Source organism: Athene noctua, chromosome 1 (genome assembly GCF_965140245.1).
Source record: "Athene noctua chromosome 1, bAthNoc1.hap1.1, whole genome shotgun sequence".
In the NCBI taxonomy this organism is placed as follows: domain Eukaryota; kingdom Metazoa; phylum Chordata; class Aves; order Strigiformes; family Strigidae; genus Athene; species Athene noctua.
The window spans coordinates 168,807,397-168,827,356 of NC_134037.1; the positions used below are offsets into that span (position 1 = coordinate 168,807,397).

Below are 19,960 nucleotides of genomic sequence, written 5' to 3' on the forward strand. Positions count from 1 at the left end.
TCTGGAATGGTGCTTGATTTGCAACTGAATTTGAATACAAATTCATTCCAGGCCCGTGGCAGAGAAGTAATTTTCCCCTGAAAATGATTGCTTTCTATCTGTCTGACTCTAGCTGGTTCTGTAAATTTAAGCTGAAAATGTTTTCTGACAAAGTAGGGAATCTTACGTCATTTCCCTTCTTGGTCCAGGAATAACACAATGTGGTTGCAAAACTCAGAAGAATACATCTCTTAGTGATGAAAACTTTTCTCATACTCTGTTTCTGATTTCTTATCTCTTATTTTGCTTTTCAGAAGTGGCATGGAAAGTAACATACTGCGCTTTCTTGCAAAACTTGTCACAGAGAGTCCTATTGACAAGGATCGAAAATTCATTATTTCCTACTTCCTGAGTGATGACACCATTTCAGTTTTTGAACATATGCAGCAAAACACAGGTAAGATGTAACAATGTCTTGCAATCAGTCCCAGTTGCCCTGCTCATTTGATTTGAGTTCACAGTAAACTCACCAGCAGAAGCAGGGATAGAGTTCTAAATGGGAATTACATAAGCAGGTCTACTGTATTATCTTGCATAGCTATTTGTCATAGTAATTTATAGTCTCATCACTCAGAATAATACCGTTCATTGTATGACAGTACTTTACAATATCCTTTGGGAACTGGAAGTTTAATGCATTAGAATGTTTATTACATTTTAATTTGCAAATTTGGCCTTTAAGCATTTGCTTTTGTTGCGGATAACATACAGGAATTGTGTTGTAACTGATGATAAATAGGGACAGGAAATGTAAGAAATAAAGAATGAAAGATTAAATCCTTTTGTTTTGCAAGACTGTATTATGGTGTTATGAAACCTATGTAGCATCCATTGTATAGAGGCACCTCATGAAACCAAAACAGCTGTGATATTGCTTAACATACTTTATCATTAATCATGTAGTGTTGAGCATATAAAAAGTGAAGATTGCCCTATGCTAGCGTTGGTACGTGTGTATGTGTGTGTATAATACTGAACTGAATTTCAAGAGCCAGGCTAACAGTGTTTAAGTGACAAATGCCTTGTTACTTCTCAGTTGCTTGATCACTTTTATACTACTGCTGAAGCACGGTCACCCAGTGTTGTCATGGTTAAATTCTTTTGACCACTGTTGCCTCTTGTAGGCAGCCTCCAACTGAGGAGGTTTTGTGATTTTCACGCATCCTTTTATTTGCTTGGAGTGTCCTGTGTATGGGAGGAAGGACACAGCACTGGGAAGGATGTCAGGAAGTCATTTTGTAACTCGGAGAGATGGGGAAGCCTTGGCTAACCATGACCCTGTTGGAGAGATTAGTGTATTTCTGTGAAGCCCACAAAACATCTGCAGCAAGAGTATCAGAGCAGTTAACATCCCGAAGTGTTCTGGCACCTCTCAACATGTGCAGTTGAAGGGGTGACTCTTAAAAGTTGCTGTCAGCCTCTGATAAAACCGTACAGAGAATAAACTCAGGAAATCACATTCTCTCAAAGACAAGAGAAAAAGAGTAATAGATGGTTTCCTTAGTTACCATGTTAGGCTTTTGTGGAACCTTGTGATTAGCTCTTTTGGTACTGCTTGAATTGCCCGGTATCAGCATCTTGACACAGACCACCTTTGTATGGTATTTCAAGTACACCCTGCAATGGAGACCAGCTCACTGTGCTCCGTACTGACCTGTTTGGTACTCCCAGCTTCTTGTCTAGAGCAAAGACTGTCCTAGGGAGGATTGTTCAGTCCCCTTTGCTTCGGGCTCTAGTGCCACCAGTTGACTTTTCTGAGGTCCAGTTATTCAGCTTACAGTTAAGATATAAGTATTCTTGTGACCCTACGCTTAAGCCTTTACTGTAAATGATTTCTGATGTTAGTTCTTTTCAGATCTATGATGAACATGACATCCATAAAAAATGGAGGTGTTGTGAATATCTAGACCTTTCTGTATTCCTAGAGAACTCTTTCTGTGCCAGTGGTGCTACTGAGTCATTTTGAGTGCCCTGCATACGGGTAGGTTTTTGGAAGACCTGAGCCTTCTGAGTGAAAAGAACTTCTAATGGCATCTCTGCTTGCCTCCAACTGTTACAAATGCGTAAATAGGGACCTTACACCCAACTAAAATACAAACAGTTCTCTGAGGAATGTTATGAAAATGTGTAGAGTACCTCCCTAGGCTTCAATGAGCATTCCCAGTTAGCCCTGCTGCACTGCAACATCAAGATTTAGCACCAGTGTCCCGTCATCATTATGTCACTAGTTTCCTGCCATCCAGTGGCTTGTAATTCATGCAACTTCTTTTATTACAGTTAAACATACATACACATATGTATATATTTATTATGTAATGCTACTGTGAAGCTCAAGAGCAGGTCAGTTCTCCAATAGTGAATGACATGTTTGGTTGGCATTCTTTATATCCAGAGACATAAAGGATGCTAAGGGTACAGCTGCACTGTTAAATTAAAGAAGTCCGGGGAACAGTTTGAATCTTGGACCCCAATCATATCCGTTGCCTGTTCAGTCACTCCTGGTTCTCCTTTGCACCACTCCAACTAGGCAAGGCCCCAGAGAGCCTGGGGCCCCTCTTGGAGAATGCCTACCTCTAGAAAACTCTCAGGCAAGGCAGTAAGAACAAGGCTGCACCAGATTTGGCTTGCTCCACCCTTATCAGTCATCTAACACTATCCCAGGAGGTTTCGTACACTCAGAAATTCAGGTCCTTCTGCCACACCCAGAGTCTGCAACACATACCCTCAGTTTTATGCTGAAAAACACCAATCTGTTGGACTCTGCAGCACAGCTCTCATATACCTTCAAACAGTTTGAACACACACAAATAACAGCTGTTTCTTAAGACCCTAGATTTATCATGTAGCACCCAGAGCAGGTCCAGAGCCACACACTGCAGTGCAGATGTGGTCAGTTGGTCAGGCTCTCAACAGCATGGGTGCTAGGCCAGAGATTGCTTCCTGCATTCCTTTTATTTTGGGATGAGAATATATGCTGAGATTGCAGCTGGGAGCCCACTCTGAACATTGCTAGTCAAACAAGATGTGGAATGATAAATGGTGAGTTTGCATACCAAATAAAGCAAATGCTTTAAGACCCCTGTGAAAGGCAAGTATCTGTAAATGGGTTTTTAACTTCCCTGGGATGTTAAAGTGGACGGAGTAGCTGACTTTCAGAGGTGGTAGAAAGGTGAAGTAGAAGGATGTGGTGAAGAGCTGGGAGAATTTAGTGAGAACAGCCTTGAAGAGGAGGATAAGACGTAGGATGGAGGGGAGGTAGAGCAGCAGTTGGAAAGAGCTCTAGGACTGCAGAAGTTTCTTTGTTTCCACTTTCCTTCTTTCCTATCTTACACCTCTCTCTTCTCTCTCTCTATCCCTCCCTCGTTTTAGTCATGTCTGGAAGAAAAGTGGGTTTCTTCATGGTTAAGGATGAGAAGGCTTTGGAGACAGAGAATTATCTTCGAATACACAGTTCCCCATAGAATTCTCATAGAAAAATTGGCTGCTCATGGCCAGAAGAGTGAACAGTCTGCTGGGTCAAGCACTGGCTGGATGGACGGTCCCAGAGAGTGGTGGTCAATGGAGCTAAATCCAGCTGGTGGCCAGTTACAAGTGGTGTTCCTCAGGGCTTGGTGTTGGGACCATTTCTGTTCAACATCTTTATTGATGACCTTGATAAGGACATAGAGTGTGTCATCAGTAAGTTTGCAGATGACACCAAGTTAAGCGGGAGTGTCGATCTGCGCAAAGATAGGGAGGCACTAGACAGAGACTTGGATAGATTGGATCGGTGGGCCAATGTTACCAGCATGGGCTTCAACAAGGCCAAGTGCCAGGTCCTGCACTTGGGCCACAAAAACCCCATGCTACAACAACTCAATCACTACAGGCTTGGGGAGGTGTGGCTGGAGCACTGTCTGGAAGAAAAGGATCTGGTGTTCTAATTGACAAGCAGCCGAACATGAGTCAGCAGTGTGCCCAGGTGGCCAAGAAAGCCAACGGCATCCTGGCTTGTATTAGAAATAGTATGACCAGCAGAAGTAGGGATGTGATAGTCACCCTGTGCTCTGCAACTGCTGAGGCCACAACTTGAGTATTGTGTCCAGTTTTGGGCACCTCAATACGAGAGAGGTATCTGCTGGAGCGAGTGCAGAGGAGGGCAACGGATCTGGTGAAGGACCTGGAGAATAAATCTTATGAGGAGCAATTGAAGGAGCTGGGACTGTTTAGTTTGAGGAAGAGAAGGCTGAGGGGAGACCTCATCATTCTCTACAGCTACCTGAAAGGACATTGTAGAGAGGTTGGTGCTGGTCTCTTCTCACAGGTAATTAGCGATAGAACAAGAGGGAATGGCTTTAAACTGCAACAGGGGAGGTTCAGACTGGACATTAGGAAAAAAATTTTCACAGAAAGAGTGGTCAGACAGTGGAGTAGGCTGCCCAGGGAGGTGGTGGAGTCACCATCCCTGGATGTGTTTAAGGGTCGTTTAGATGAGATGTTGGGGGATATGGTGTAGGGGAGAACTGTGTAGAGTAGGGCTGATGGTTGGACTCGATGATCCCAAGGGTCTTTTCCAACCTGAATGATTCTGTGGTTCTGTGATTCTGAGTGGTCTGGTAAAAGCAGATAGAAAAAAAGGAGTAAAACATGCAAAATGGGAGTGAGAAGAACATGTGTGTGTGAGAAGGAAAAGTGTTGAAGTGGATGGGGTGGGAGAAGAGCAAATTTGAGCACATCTCAGAGAGGGGATGAGTTAAAACAGTAAATGACTCCCAGAATAACAACCTGAAGGTCCCTTTTGTGCACAGGTTCAATGGGCTATTTTTGCCTTTTTATTTGCATGTTTGATACAAATTGTCAAGTAAAAATGTTTCAAATCTCAGTCCTAAAATGGAACTAATAAATTGCTCTTACTTTTCTCAGTCCTGAAGGTGCAGAGAAGTACTTCACACTATTAGTGCACTGTGAAGCTGTATTTGAAATGCACAGGGCTGGACATCTTGAAGCACTTGTTGAGATGGGGGTCAAAGCATGAGAACTTTGGCTCCCCATGCAGAAGATCACAAGCTCTTTTTTACTCAGTGTAAGACCAAGCCAACAGCTGTACAAACACCTGCAAAGTCCAATCTGATCTTAATGGAAGAGGGTCTTTGGTTGCGGTGTTCATTTTGTGCCTTGAGCCTGGCTCTTGTAGATTTCCATCAAAATTTCTCATCAGGTTTCAGTGTAAAATCTCTTACCTAATGAGATATTTTCAGTTGTTTTCCTTTATACCTCTTGAAATGTACTAACACACAATGTTTAAAAAACAATTATGGGAGAGAGGTATTAAATTTCCAATCTAAGCACACAGTTGCAGGGAAATAGAGAGACGAGTGAAGTTCCAATCTTACAGAGACCAGTTTTGTTTAAATATTACAAACAGTTGCCAGGATTATATAACCTAAAAACTGCATATTTGTTTTAATAAGTTAGGTGAAAAGAAATGTGTTAAGATTAGAGTTACATTAGAGATTTAAATTGTTTTTTGATTCAAGCTAGATCTGACCATTGCCACTGTGGTTTTTTTGTCTTTTGCTTTTATGGTGCTGATAAAGCAATTAAGACAGACATCTGCTCCAAACTCTGGTTTACTAAGTAGTTTGGGTTTCACATTCATTTATAATTTTGACTATAAAAGGCATTTTATTGCACTCTTCATCAGCCTTTTATTGGACTTGCATCACTACCTAATATGTAAGGCGTCATTAAATGTTACTGAAGTATACTTTTTGTCTTTTTGGCTTGGAAACTCAAATATAAACAGGAAGCAAACCCCAGGCACTCCAGAGTTGTTGTAGGGCACATATCCTGATGAAACTAAACATAACAGAATGCTTGCTAGAAAGCTTGGTAGCATGCAATGCAGTCTTCTGGTGCACCAGAAGATATTACTGGAAATATACTGAAATATTACTTGAGCACTGTGTGCAGTTTCCAGTGGCATGAATAAAATAATTATAATGTGAAAAGATATAATGTCACATACCCAGCTCACGAAAGAAATAACATCGTAATTAAATTGCATTGGCAGAATAGTATGTAGAAGTTAGTGTCGCTCCTACTTTTTTTTTTTTTTTTTACATTCAAAAGCCCTTGAAAACAAGTTAGAATTACAGAGCACTAGAATTCATGATCTTTGTAGGACTGTGCTATCCTAAGTTGTGAATTGTTTTTTTCTTTTTTGTTTTAACAGTTCAAGGATAATTGCCTGCATCTTACATTTTCCATCTTACATTTCTCAGGGGTCAGTCCCAAGGATGGCAACAGGGTTATGGGAACGATTTGAAGAGGCACATTTCTGTCCCATTTTAAAGAAAAGCGAAAAAAGGAAGGTGTTTGGCAGGCATTCAAATGAGACATGTCACAGAATATGCACAATGTAACTGTTGCTGTGGACGCTGGCAGAGACAGTTCTTCTAGCAATGAGAAGGAGGGGGAGAGTATAAGACACTCAAGAATGAAAACTGATATTTAAATACAAACCAGTTGGTTTGGGTTTTCATTTGTGGTTTTATTTTCCCAAGTAAAGCCACAATTAATTATTTACAATTCTATTCCCATAGGGATACTTGGTGGGAAGTTCTTGGAGAGAGGTCGCATTAAGAAGCCTGGACAGGAGCTCTTTAAGAGTGAGCCATCTGAATACTTCAGTGCTCAGAATCTGTTTGTTGGAGCCAGAGTTTGTTTCCATGGTCACAACTTCCTTCTGGTGGATGCTGATGAGTACACGTTCAACTACATGGAGAAGCATGCAAATGAGGTGAAGCAGGGTCTTGTTATTTTCTATAATCTTTGAGGGCTGTACCTTATCTATATATTTTCAGAACTACTTGTACGTAGTTTCTTCACCCAAAGTTCACATCCCAGTGCTCTCTGTCTAGCAATGGATTTAGGAGATGCTAACTAGGGAGTGCAGGCAAGCCTAGCCACTCTTTACTGTCCATTCCACTTCTACTTTCTCAGAATCCACTCTTACTGTATCAGGGGTTGTTAGAAGATATATCCCTGCCTGTTCTTTCTTGAGAATGTTTATGGACCTCTTGTCCCTGAATTGGATCTAACCCTTGTTGAACCTACAGAGACTGTCTGCTTCCACAGCCTTCTATGGCAGCAAGTTGAAAAGTTTGCTGCCTGCTATGCAATATAAATATAAATATATGATAAAAGAAGTAAGTTTCTTTTATCTGTTTTAAACCAACCTCCCACTAGTTTCAATGCCAGTTCTAGCATCCTGGGGTTTGATGAAGATCCCCATTCACCTTATGCACAACTGTTACAGTTTTGTAAATCACAGACATTCTTCTCCCTCAGCGTGATTCTCCCCAGTTAAGAGTCTCACCCTATTTTAGTCTGTCCTTGCAAGGACATTATGAAATATGGAGACTGGAACAGTGCACAGTACTCAGGATGTGGGCACATCCAATTTATAGTCTTGCCAATGAGGCTGTTTTATTCCCTGGTTTGATTGTTTGGGTTCATACATATTTATCTGCCAAATTGTTTCCCTTGTAATATTAGAAAGTCATATCACAGCCAGGAATTCAAGATTACGGCTTGTACTGATTTTCACTATAGTTTGGTGTTGCCTTCAGCGGGGAGAGGAGCAATAAATAGAGCGCTGGGGTGCCTCTGCTGATGTATATTCTATGCTACCAGTCACTACACAAATGGCTGGTAAAGAAGCTCTCATCCACTAAAGCCAGAAATGTATCCAATAGGAGAAAGTTGATTGTCCTGTAGCAATTGTCACAGAGGTCAAAAAAGAAAGGATACAGGGATGGACAACCACAGTAGAGTCACAGAGCATTTTGTGGGATTTTATATTGGTTTAGTAAGAAATGTAGATTATGGTTTCTGCTGCAATATTTGAATAAATGTACCCTGGTACACTTGAAAATTCCTGTTATGTGCAGCTCTGACCCCATTGCCCTGAGCCAGCTCAGGAGCCAAGGCACATCTGCATCCTAATCCCTCTTACGCAGTGTTGCTTCATCACAGTGTGATCTTGAACATCAGCCTTTGGACTAGACTGTGCTGTGAGGTGAATACTTCATAGTTCGTGGTGGGGTGGAAGCATGAATTGTGCCTTCAACAGACCTTCTCCAGAGCTGCCCTTTTGCTTAGGCTATTAAAGTATGATAAGGGATTGCCTAGGGAAAATAGCCAGGAGGGTTTATCAAGCTATGGTCCTCTGCCTATTTGTCCAGACCTTCTGTGGATGAAGAAGGGAGAAGGTTCTTACTGCAAGTTTTAACTGGTCCCTGTCTGCTGCCTCACCAAATTTTGTGAACCTGCAGGACTCCCAGACACCAGTAGGCCTAGTGCAGTCTTGATGACTGCAAGTCTTGATGCCATTGTGCTGCTGAGGCAGAGGTAGATGCAGCCTGACCTTGTGCTGCCTTTGGGCCACACATTCTGTTCTCACTCAAACAAAAATAGCAGAACAGCATAATTTCTTTGTAAATTAGCGTGGAGTTAGCACCACCTGCCTTCCCTGGAATAATGAGGAAGGTCTGCAAATTGCATGTTGATGTAAAATGTTATGACTGCTAAATGCTTTAAGCAGTAAAACACAAAGCTGTATACATTATGTTTTCTTACTGCTGGAATGTTTCTTGTCCTAGTAGAATCAAAACCAACGCTATTCTCCAAAATGCAGAGCACATCATTAAATAGTAAGTGTTCTTTGGTTTGCACCGATTATCCTGGGTCAGACAGGTGAGATCCTAGTTTTCCAGATGGAATGACTGTACATTATCAAAATAAAATCTGCAAAATGGGAAGAAGCAGCACTAAAAATACTTCTTTAAAGTGAGTTTTGAAATGTTCTTTGCATGGTTAAGATTTGAAAACAGCTGGCAGAAAAAAAGGTTTATTCTCCCAATGATAGATGCTTTACTCACATCCTTTGAACAGAGCTCCAAAAGTAAGGACACACCTTGTTTGCCTCAGTTCATCAGGGGATTGCATACTCAAATCACAGGGACTTCAGCAATTATTAGAGAAGAGTAGAGCTGAAAGATGGTTTGAAGAAGAATTTTAAGATTACTGTTTATCAGCTATTTCTAAAATGAGAAAAATAATTTTCCTTCTGAATAGAAAGAAGTTTTCCTTTTTGCAGAGCACAACAGTACGTTTTCTGAAAACTGGTGAAAGAAATCCAGGTGGAATGTTTTTCTTCTGGAAGTGCCATTTTGACCACATTTCTATAGGCATATGATGATTTAGATGAAAGTTTTATTGGTAATCATAGTTCAGGTGGGAACTGATTTTGCTATCATTGAAACATTTGTTGACACCATATGAGATATTTGGAAAGTTTTAATTTTTGGTTTCAAAATTTTCTTTATTTATATTGCTTTTAAGTTATGGGGAGAGAAAAAATCATTGAGTCTTGTCATTTTGATTGCCACCTGTACTAAAAGTAACTTTAAGGATCTAATTCTCAAAACTTTCCAACACTTTTAGTTTCTTTTCCCATTTGAGGAAAAAAAAGATGTATTTAGAAAGTGTGAATTTGCTTGCAAAACAGAACATGTGTGTTATGCGCAGTCCTACTGGTATTATCCAGGTTTGAGGAGGAGTGTTTCAAACAAGGCATCACTGTGCCTCCTTGGAAATGAATTCGTCATCTCTGAAACAGTCTCGTTTGTTCAAACTTTGTAGTCTTCTGCAGCACAACACGAGGTTGATTTTACTTCCATTGAATTCAGCATAATAAACTTGACTTAAGCAAGACAGTCAAACAAAACTAGATTGTTACTGCTAGCATGTCAGCAATTACATGAGAAGGGGGGAAGGTGGGTAAAGATTGCCATGCTTCTCTATTCGGTGTCTACGTAGGTGTTTAGAATACGTAGTTTAGAAAAAAGATGTAAAAATAACTACTTTGATAATATAGAGAAGACAGGTTCTTAAATAGACAGAACACTTTGTCCATCTCTAAATACTCTGCGCATTGATTCCTTCTGCCCAGTCTTTTCTCAATCTCTGTTTGTTGGCTGCCTCTAAAATTTTTTGATTGCTGGTCCAGCTGCTTCACACCATTACTCTGTATGACAATACATGCCAGGGTGGTACCTGGAGTTTTGGCATTGGCACCAATTGTCTTCTCTAAATCTGAGCATGTTACCTCTAACCACTGATGTATTAATTAAATTTGAATGAATTTGTACTGCTCTGGCAGTGTCATAGGGACTTTAAATACCCTTTTCTAGATCCCTTTGAACTGATACAAAGCTGTAGACAGGCTTCAGCAGGGAGGTCCATTCTCTGTTACGATTAGAGCCTTAATACCAGTCATAATTTCAAATTTCAAATAAGTTAGTTAAAACAACGTTGCTTACTGGAAGAAATGGGAGAAAATTATTTCCAGACAGTTCATTATGCTTTATAAGTTAGGTGTAGCATTACAGATATAAGGGCATATCAGATACTCATACTTGGACTCAACCCCAATTTAATGACTAAATACATAGATATTTTATGTTAAAAATTAGTATAGCAAATAAATTTTGGTAGAGCCCTAACACAACAAGCTGAATAGAGGGTAGAAGTCTTAGTGCTCCAGTTCTGTTTATCTAAACTCAAATTTATTTTTATGACCTATTTAGGAAGAAATAAGCATTCTTCTTACATGACAGGAAAAATTGGTTCCTAAAAGGTTTCCAATCTACTGAGTATGCAAGACAACAAGGTCTCATTTGAATATCTGTTGGAACAGTTCATTGGAGCCAGTGATGAAAAAAATAGTTTTAACTTGGTGAAATTTAGTAATTGAGAATTAAATGAGGTGCACCAACATAAAGTGAGGACCAAGTTATTAAAACAGTACTTTAAGTGTTTTACTACTTCTACTTTAGCAATATAATGTTTGAAGCAAAAGTGGAAGTCCATTTATGTAGTTGGAATAAGCTGAGAGTGCATGATCTGATGATTTTGGATTTTTTTTTTTTATATTCTTGATAGGAAGCAATTTTTTTCAGTAGCAAGCTTCCTTCTAAACTTAACACAGTTTAATGTTTAATAACACAGTTACATGCTGATTTAAGCATTTGAAGTGAGACAGTGGAGAAACTAATACTACTTAGCAGTTCAGCACTGCCCTGCATCTTGACAACTCTTGCTGGTACATGCATAGCTGGTTGCATAGAGCTTTTCTCTCTGATCTATGTCTTGCTTTCCTCTGTTAAGTTCCCTGTGGCTGATATTGATGTCATCCTCAAGAAACTGAAAGACATAACTGAACTTCGCTCCCGAGAAATCAGACAGGTGTTTGCAGCCACTGACCCTGAGCATACCAAGGTGATCAAGTATGAGCCTTTCAGGTAAGACGGTGGATTTTGTTTTTTTAGTATTTAACGAAGGCACGTTCCCAAAAATGTACAGAGCATGACTGTTTTGTGATGCTTTCTGCAAATGTTAACTGGCAAATGGCATTTGTCTTGCATTTACTTGGAGACTGTGTGTGAGAAAGAAAGTGAATCCATGCCCCAGAAAAAAAGAGAAATGTGATAGTTTCAAGTAAGCTGTAAAGCACAACTAAGATCTGTCTACTTTTTATAGAGCTGTCACAGGGTGTTGTGAAGGACAAGTCAGCAGTAATATATATAGTGAAAGATAAAGAAAAGTCCATCCTAAGATTCAAACAAATTAATTAGTAGTTTTGAAATTCAAGAAGGAATGTTTGAGTTGCCTCCTGAAAATGGTGCTTTTTGGGTTTTGAATCATTAATATAGAAGAAAGTCTTCACAGAACAAAGGTGCGTTGAAATTATAGAATGCAGTGGTAAGCAACTTTAAAAATAAAGACTGGAAGGCAGTAGGGAGAGCACTAATTAATGCTTGGATACTAATTTCAGCATAGATAGGGAGAACAGAAATCTGGATTCTGGCAATGATCCAGACAAAGCAATGGGCAAATGTATAGATACTTGACAGAGGAAATCATGCTGAAATGCAGGCTGATTTCAGTTTATCCCACAGCTAGAATACTTGAGCATATGAACTGTGTTGGGTACTGGTAAAATTAATGATGTGGAACAGAGGAGGAGATTTTACCTAGAAGGATTTAGTTTTCATATGACTACATATTTAGCAACTGTCATAATAACGAAAGCATATAAGTAGATGTATATTGCGTGGAATGCCATCCCTATAGGAATGTTAACCAAGGCAGGAATTGCTTCTGAAATATCTCAGAATATAGATTGCTGGTAGGTTCTTCCAGAAATTCAAATTGGAAGTAATGAGATACAAAAACAAGCTGATACTCAGAAATGAAAAATAAGTGATTAAAAGGTAGGATTTAAACTAAGAGAGGCCCCAGTTATTGGCAACTTTTGGTCAAAATATTTCTAGACTCAGATATTTTACTCAACAAAAGCAAGATTTTGAGTTGTTAATTGCATTAAGAGGGAAAATGTTATTACCAGGGAAAGAAGGGGAGAAAATTGAGTTAGCATATATGTGGAAAAATATTATAGCACTTGGAAGAGGGTTTTACTTTATATACACAATAACTTTAAAATCAAATAATTATGGTTTTAATTCAAATTATGAAATAATCATATGCACAACTTTTTCTTGCATGCACTAAGAGCAGGTCAAGGTTTTAGAACATTTTCATAATGAAATTGGTGGAGCACTCTTTTAGAAGAGATGATTGTGATTTCAAACAGCAGGGAAAGATTTTTATTTTATCAAGAAGAGGCTCAGTTGAGTGTAAATTTAGTCATGGTCATATTCTGTGCAGTTGTGAACAGCCCACCTGTTTAATCTAGGGTAGTGCTGTTCTGTGGGGTGGAGTAAGACATGTCTAGTTATATGGTATTGAGGCACTTGATTTCAGCACAAAGAATGAAGTAGTCCTCTCCATGAGCAAGAGAGGAAGCATGGGGAACCCATGAAAGAAATGTTTTCTTGGCCTCAGTGCTCACCTGGGCTAGTCTTGAGCGCGTGCTAACGGTCTACAATCCCTCCTGTGGTAGGACTGTCTGAGGTCTAACAGGAAGCATTCGCTCTACCAGAGGAAGAATTTGCCTTGAAGGAATATTTAACTTTTATAGTGATTGTAGATTTTGGTTTTGTTCATTCATATTATATCCAGTAATTTAAAGGCTTTCTTCTAATTATTATCCATGTATCTTGTTTTAGAACAAAACATTTGTAATGACAAAGATGAGAGCACTTCTTTGCATCTATGAAAACTCTTAAGATATTTTCCTGTGAATAGAATATGTATTTTTCTTTCAGTTTTATATTTTCTTGTTTACATCACTGTTTATTTTTATTCTGTCATGGCATTTCATGATTATAATTGACTACAAATGATTATTTTTAGTACAGGCAATTATCTGTGTGACAGCCTCAACTAGCATGATAATCCTCTTATCTTAAATACAGCTAAAGCTTTACTGTGCTCTAGATTTGGCTGTTAAGATTTCTTCCTTTCTACCTGTGTAAATTGATATGAACTGCATTAAAAAATGCACCTACAAGTATGATGTATTGAAGCAGAATTGTAATTATACAATTTACTTTTACTACTTTCAGAACCCAAATCTACAGCATATCATCCAGGAAATAAATACATGGCGTACACTGAAGCTATTCCCTGAGTTACTGTTAAAACCACTGAAAGCTTTGTTAAAAACAGAAGAAAAAAATAACTAAAACTTAGATACCAGTGCATCTCATGGTCCTATATAGACTGCTTTTTCTCATAAGCTACTGGCAAGAATTTTCCCTGTTGGAGACAAAGAACCGTGTGGGTTTAACAAAGATGCTTATCTTCAATTCAGCTTCAGAAACAGCTCTCTTAAACAGTTAATTATTATTTCTTCTTTCTCTACCAAATTCAGATTGCAATCTGTTTTATTCTTCTAGAACAAAAAAACCCCAAGTAAAACAAAAGATAACTAAACTGTGGGAACAATTGTTGCAGCTTGTTTCTTTTTGTCAGGAAGAGTTTAGATGTAATTCAGTTTGCAAATCTTGGGTCTCACTCATTAGGCTCTATCAGTCACTAAAATATTCCTTAATTCCCAAAGGAGACAATTCTTTTATCTGGCGGTTTTGGCAACTTGCTTGTCACTGACTGGCTTGAGAAAAGAAAAGACCTTTAAAATCCTGACATTGGAAAGATCTGTGCTATGTATGGAAATCCAGACTGTGGAAATATTCAGATGGGTGATGTTATCTACATGCTTTCAGCTTCACCAGCCCAAGCATTCAGGGTGCCAGGCTTATCAGGCAGTATTGTCCTCTTCTTTGTGTTTGCAGTAGTATTACTGCAGGCTCCAGGAAAGAGGCTCCAGTTTCAACTGGATCTCTGAATGCTGCTACAATATAAATAGTAATATTCAGTAAGTGGGATAATAATACTGACAAAATAATGATAATATTAATAGATGAACCAAGTTTGGTCATTGAATTTGCATAATCTCAAATAAGGTTTGCTACTGTCAACACCTTGGCTTCTCCTTATATTTATCTCTTGCCACTGTAAATAAAGGATCTTTTAGGTTTATTTAGTATGAAGAAAGCCATAACTGAATCAAAGTAGACACTGTACAGTGTTTAGCATCCTTTTTTGAATAGCTGTGTAAGTGCAATCATATTCTGTGAAGAGATATCTTCATTTGAACAGGCCCACACAAGCCTCTGAGACAAAGCAAGTGAAAAATTATGTTTGTTGATAAAATTTTGCAGTTTGGAAGGATACTATGTTTCTGTGCTTTTAGTTCAAATGTGAATGTTAAGAGACCCATTATCAGATTGATTCAAGAATTTAACTGTTCTCCAGCCAGCAGTTTGAGCCTTGTGTCAGAACTTTGTTCATCACTAATAATTTCTTCCATTTGTTTTCAATCACAATTATGCTGTTTATTCTTAGTGCAGTTTATCCAGAAATATTATATATAATTAATCTAATTTTGACTGAGGCACATAGACCTATGTAGATGCTTGCTATTAAAAAGAAGTCCTGTTGAACATGAGTTCACCAGAGGCAGACATCTGAGATCATAATGCCAATGTAGTTGCTCTAAGCCGGGTTTGACAAGAGGCCTTGTAACAGCTGAGGTAACCTACAGTTCAGGCCAGTTTTTTCCAGGAGAGCAGGAAGCCTCTTAGGTTTCCTTGCATACCTCACTGCTGGTATTTTTCTTCCCTTATGTTGTGTCAACACCCAGGACATAGGAAGAACTCTGTAATCACTGAAGACAACAAAACCCCTACTGCAAAGACAATGTAGTCTTTCAAATTAGTCCTTCTCCTCCCCTCCACCAACATTACAAATCAGAAGATTGTTCTGAACTGTAATTACTAGTTCAGATTCTTAAGCTTCAAAGCTTGTGTCCATTTGTTGATGTGCCTTCAGGAGTTTACCCAGAGGTCACTCCAGTTCTATTATCATCAACAAATTATTGACATAACAGGAATGACTAGTCATTCAGTCCCAGCACTGGCCCATTGAGTGGATCTCAGGAACATCTCTCTTCCTTGGATTAGACTGATATGTCTGAGCAGCACAAGCAGTCGGGAGAGCACATCTCAGGCTCTTCCCTGCATGGGACCTGATTCTCCACTGACAGTGTCCAAGCATAAACTTGTCTTGCTTTTGCATTCTGTCTTCTATTCTTGCCAGGAGGACTTGTGATCTCAAGTTGGGTATAATTTTCTGATCTCTCTCTGTGACCAATTTCTGTTTCCCTTCTCTCAGCTTTCCTCTGAAAGCTACCATGAGGGCCAGCTTTCACAGTGCTTTGTGAAGTGTGGCTTGATGTTTGATTAATATTCTGTTCTCTGTTGGGATCTTCTGCCCCACTTCTCCTCTGCCTTTGTTAATTCTCTCTCTCTGTGTTATGCAACTGTTGTGCATGCTCTCTGTTTACAGATAATTAATCATGGTGCTGCAGAATGCAAAATATGATTAGGAACAAAACAGGGTAATACCTCGTTAATTCATTATCTTGTTGGACAAATGCAATGACAACATTAATCTCTGCTAATATTCCATGCCAGTATGGCATCTTGGGTAAAAGACTTAAGTCATGATTATTATGTATTTTTATATGTATAGCTGACTACTGAGGAAATGTGGACATCCTGCAAAAGTTTCAGAGTTCGGGTAATATCCATTGTGCCTCCCTGAATAGACATGGATTTGAAAATTTAAGTAGATACAGTCTTTAAAGATCTAAATACATAATTTTATGATGAGTGCCTTTTAATCCTTCCCCCCCCCCCCTCCCTCCCCGGAATTTAGGATTATTAACTGTTTTTAAATCCTTTGCTTAAAACTAATGTAGACTGTTGTTTTTGTGAACAGAGATTTGATAATCAGTATCACTGATGGAGTGTTTCCAGAACATGAAATTAGGACTCTTGCGCGCTATTACAGCGTGAGAGAGGAATATGAAATGGACCTCCACCGCCTCCTTGCAATGGCTCAAGAACAACTGAAGAAAAATAACTTTGAGAATTTTGAACAACTGTCTGCAGTGCTTATATACAATGACCGTGAAAAGTAAGTTTCCTCTATTTATCTTAAGTTGTTATTTGGGAAGCTCTGCTTGTAAACCTACCTACTTTTCTGTTTGTTGCTGTGCAGATGATATTGTGGCCAAAGAATATTATCTGTAATTTTAAGCTTATGTTAGCACTTCACAGTAGACAAGAAAAGGATAGCCTGTTCGTCTCTTTTTCATTTTATTTCATTTTGTTTGTGGACTGTTTATTATAGCTGCTCAACTGAACATTCTGTGACATAATCAGATGCACATTCACAGGAGAAACACAGTATTTTAAATCAAAGAGGGAAAATAATGATTTAAGGGAAAAAAGAAAGGAGTTGTAGCTAATTCTTTATATGACTCATTTGCCCTTTTTTTTTCTCTGAGGTCACAGATAAAGAATCACAGAGAATCACTAAGGACCTCAGCATGGGGGAGACAGGCCACAATGTGTACTAAGTTTCTTGGCTTTGTAATAGTGAAATTTCATAAAACCTTGTTTTCTTTACCTCTTCCTATCTACCCTGATATTCCTTACATGTTTTCCTATTCACAGCAGCACTCACTTGAAGTAAATGTGGAAAATACCTAATGTACACTCCTCCCCGTCTCTTTCTGTTTGTATAGATGTGGAGTGCTGCCCCATGAGAGGTGCAGGACTATTTGCAAGTCCTTTAAGTTGCCACTGGCTGGTGATGATCTGCAAGCTTTACTGACCATGTAAGTTAGGGGCAATTAACTTAACCTGCATGCATGGGCACAAATCAATGCTAAATATCTACTGCAGACACAGTTCTTAAGAATGTGTCATTCATATAATATTAATTGTTTCATGGTGCTGATTTTCTCCCTATACACATGCAGATTTTGCTGTTTATAGAATATCAATAATCAGCTGAGGTGCATCCATCTTAGAAATGTCTCTTCATTTTGTCTGGCACAGAAGATCATCTGGTTTTGCCAGAATTCTATAGAATTAGTCTTATGGGAATCAGCTACTGATACTTATAATTATCAATGAGTTTAACTTTTTTCGCATTGGTTATTCCAGTGTATGTGTAAGGTAAAAACAATAATCTTATGAAAGCACATTTTGTGAGTTTTAAAAAACATACCAGGTTGAATACAATGAAATGTCCTTCAATCAAGTAGATGGCATCAGTAGTGAATAAAAGATGTTTGCTACTCCTATTACTCTCACCCGAAACATATCTCATTGCAGTTTTTAAAGAGGAAAAGGAGTGTTGGTATGGTTTGGTCTTTTTCCATAGCACATTTAATTTTTTTTGAGACAAATTGCTTGGCTAGATGTATTAATGGGAATAGAAGTGAAAAGAACTAGTATCCAGTGCACTTGTGTAAAAGGCTAATGTTCAGAGTAACTTGTGGTGTTTTGAACACTCATGTTGAATTTGGTTTTCATGGCCAAATTTTCTGGTAATAGGTTTAAATGCCTGCTCATTGGTCTCTTCTTTCCCTTGTGGAACATCCTTAAATGTCTTGTCTGTACCTTTATACTGTGTTAAAAGCAGGAGCAGGTCTTGTCTTCTGTCATGTTTAGGTGCTTTCAGGTAGATATGCTTTTTGATTTCAGGAGGAATTGCAAACTAAGCATCTGGATTTATTAAATAATGAAAAGAGTCGTCAGGCAGAAATGTGGAATCCATTTTAATAAAACATCTTCATACTGCAAACAAGACTTCCTACTTAAATCAGTATCAACAAGACTGTTTTAAGAAGCCTAAAGGGCTATTTTTCACAAAGCTCCTGTTTCCAGACCAAAAACTTTCAGAATAGTTCCCTGCAGTAGCCAAAAAGATGACTTTGGCAGTTTGTTTGCCATTCATCACATCTGACAGTTAGGGTACAACTATTAGTCATCAGAAGCATGTCTGAATTTTAGCATTAATCTAAAACTCATTTTTTAGAACTCCCACTAAGATGCCCAATACAAAAAGCGTTGGAGGACAATTGACATCCTGAACTAGACAAGGGGTTCTCATAGTTTCCGCTTCATAAGGGCTGAAATTGAATAGATGCACAGATGAGGGACTAGAGGTTTTCCTTTATGTACTAACACAATGCTGATGAAAAACAGGCAAGCCTGACACATCATAGGCTCTAGAAATGTGTTTATTGTTTATGAATTTATACCAGGGAAAGCTTTGTGAGATGAACCTCTTCTCTCCTGAAGAGTATCAGTGCAGGTGGTTAAAAAGAAAAAAAAACAGTACACTGATAAAAATTGCAGATAAACTTAGAAGACAAGGAGGAGAGTAAGCTGGATTTCACCCAGGTTTAGCCAGGTACCCATGACAGCTGAATAGGACGCTCTAGGTTCTTTCTGTATGCAATGGAGAAGGAGAGAGTTATCTCAGCCTATATAAGAGCCGGATTTCTAAATTACCATCCATTTTCCTTTGTTTCGAAAGGGGCTGTGACCAACCTGTATTGCAGATTTCTGTATGAGAAAGGTGCATGGTGTGGGGCTGGGCCTCAGAAATTAGTGTGAGAAGTACTTCGTATGATAGAGTGCTATGTGTAATGCCGGTTCTAAGTTACAATATCATATGCTTCGAAAGATGGCAGTTTATGTGATGAGTCACTGTACTGCAGTGTGCAGTTTGCACTGCTTGGTAAATTTATTGTTTCATGAGGGTGCAGAGTCAGGGAAAGATTTTTTTGTTTTTAATGTATATTTAATAGGAGTCAGTTTCCAGTAATCCAGAAATCGAAGAGTTGGCTGAATGACTTTCAAACTTTTCCTTTCCTCTTGCTTCCTGTAGTTTTCTTTGACTGAAGAATCATGAACAGTCTCACTCTGGGGGAGTATGCAATTCAGTGTGGGCAAAGTTTGTCAACAAAATTCATTCATGGTTTTTTTTTTTCTGAATGAGGAAGCATGTAGTTTTGTGTCCATTGATGTTTCTGAAGCAAGTGATGGTGGTGTTCCTACTGCGTGTATCTGTATTTATGAAGGAAGAAAGCGGTACAATAAAAGTTGTTGGACTGATTCCCACAAAATCAGTATATATAGTTAATGCACTAGCTGGACCCTATTCAGCTATAAAGTGATGCTAGACAATGTGATCAGATAATAGTCGAAGACTGGAGCTATGTGTTTATTCAGATTTGCTATCTGAGATTAGGTGGCAAAGACTTTCTGTAGGGCTTAATGGTTCTATTTTTCTGTTTTGAGAGGTAATATTCTTAAAGTATTATTTACATTTATAAATTATTCTGTGATGTTCTGTCACTTATTAAAAGCATAGGATGGGGCTAGAAGTTACTGTCTAATTTTGTGGTCACCTCCCGATGACCGAAGATGTTGTTTATTGTACCCAAAGGCCATTCAGTTTCCACAGAGTGCAGGGAGAATTAGCA

The 19,960-nt window shown here is 38.7% G+C and overlaps 1 protein-coding gene across 2 annotated transcripts in view; it reads left to right on the plus strand.

Annotated features, from left to right (window-relative positions):
• EFHC2 (EF-hand domain containing 2) overlaps positions 1–19,960 on the plus strand; it is a 63,121-nt gene that overhangs the window by 36,153 nt on the left and 7,008 nt on the right. Inside the window, exons 9-13 of one of the 2 annotated variants that reach the window (XM_074904855.1) lie at positions 294–436; positions 6,624–6,820; positions 11,254–11,387; positions 16,393–16,590; positions 17,204–17,296. In XM_074904855.1, coding sequence (XP_074760956.1) covers positions 294–436; positions 6,624–6,820; positions 11,254–11,387; positions 16,393–16,590; positions 17,204–17,296 — 765 coding nt within the window. The remainder of the gene's footprint in view (positions 1–293; positions 437–6,623; positions 6,821–11,253; positions 11,388–16,392; positions 16,591–17,203; positions 17,297–19,960) is intronic. The other variant, XM_074904864.1, reaches the window with a different exon arrangement.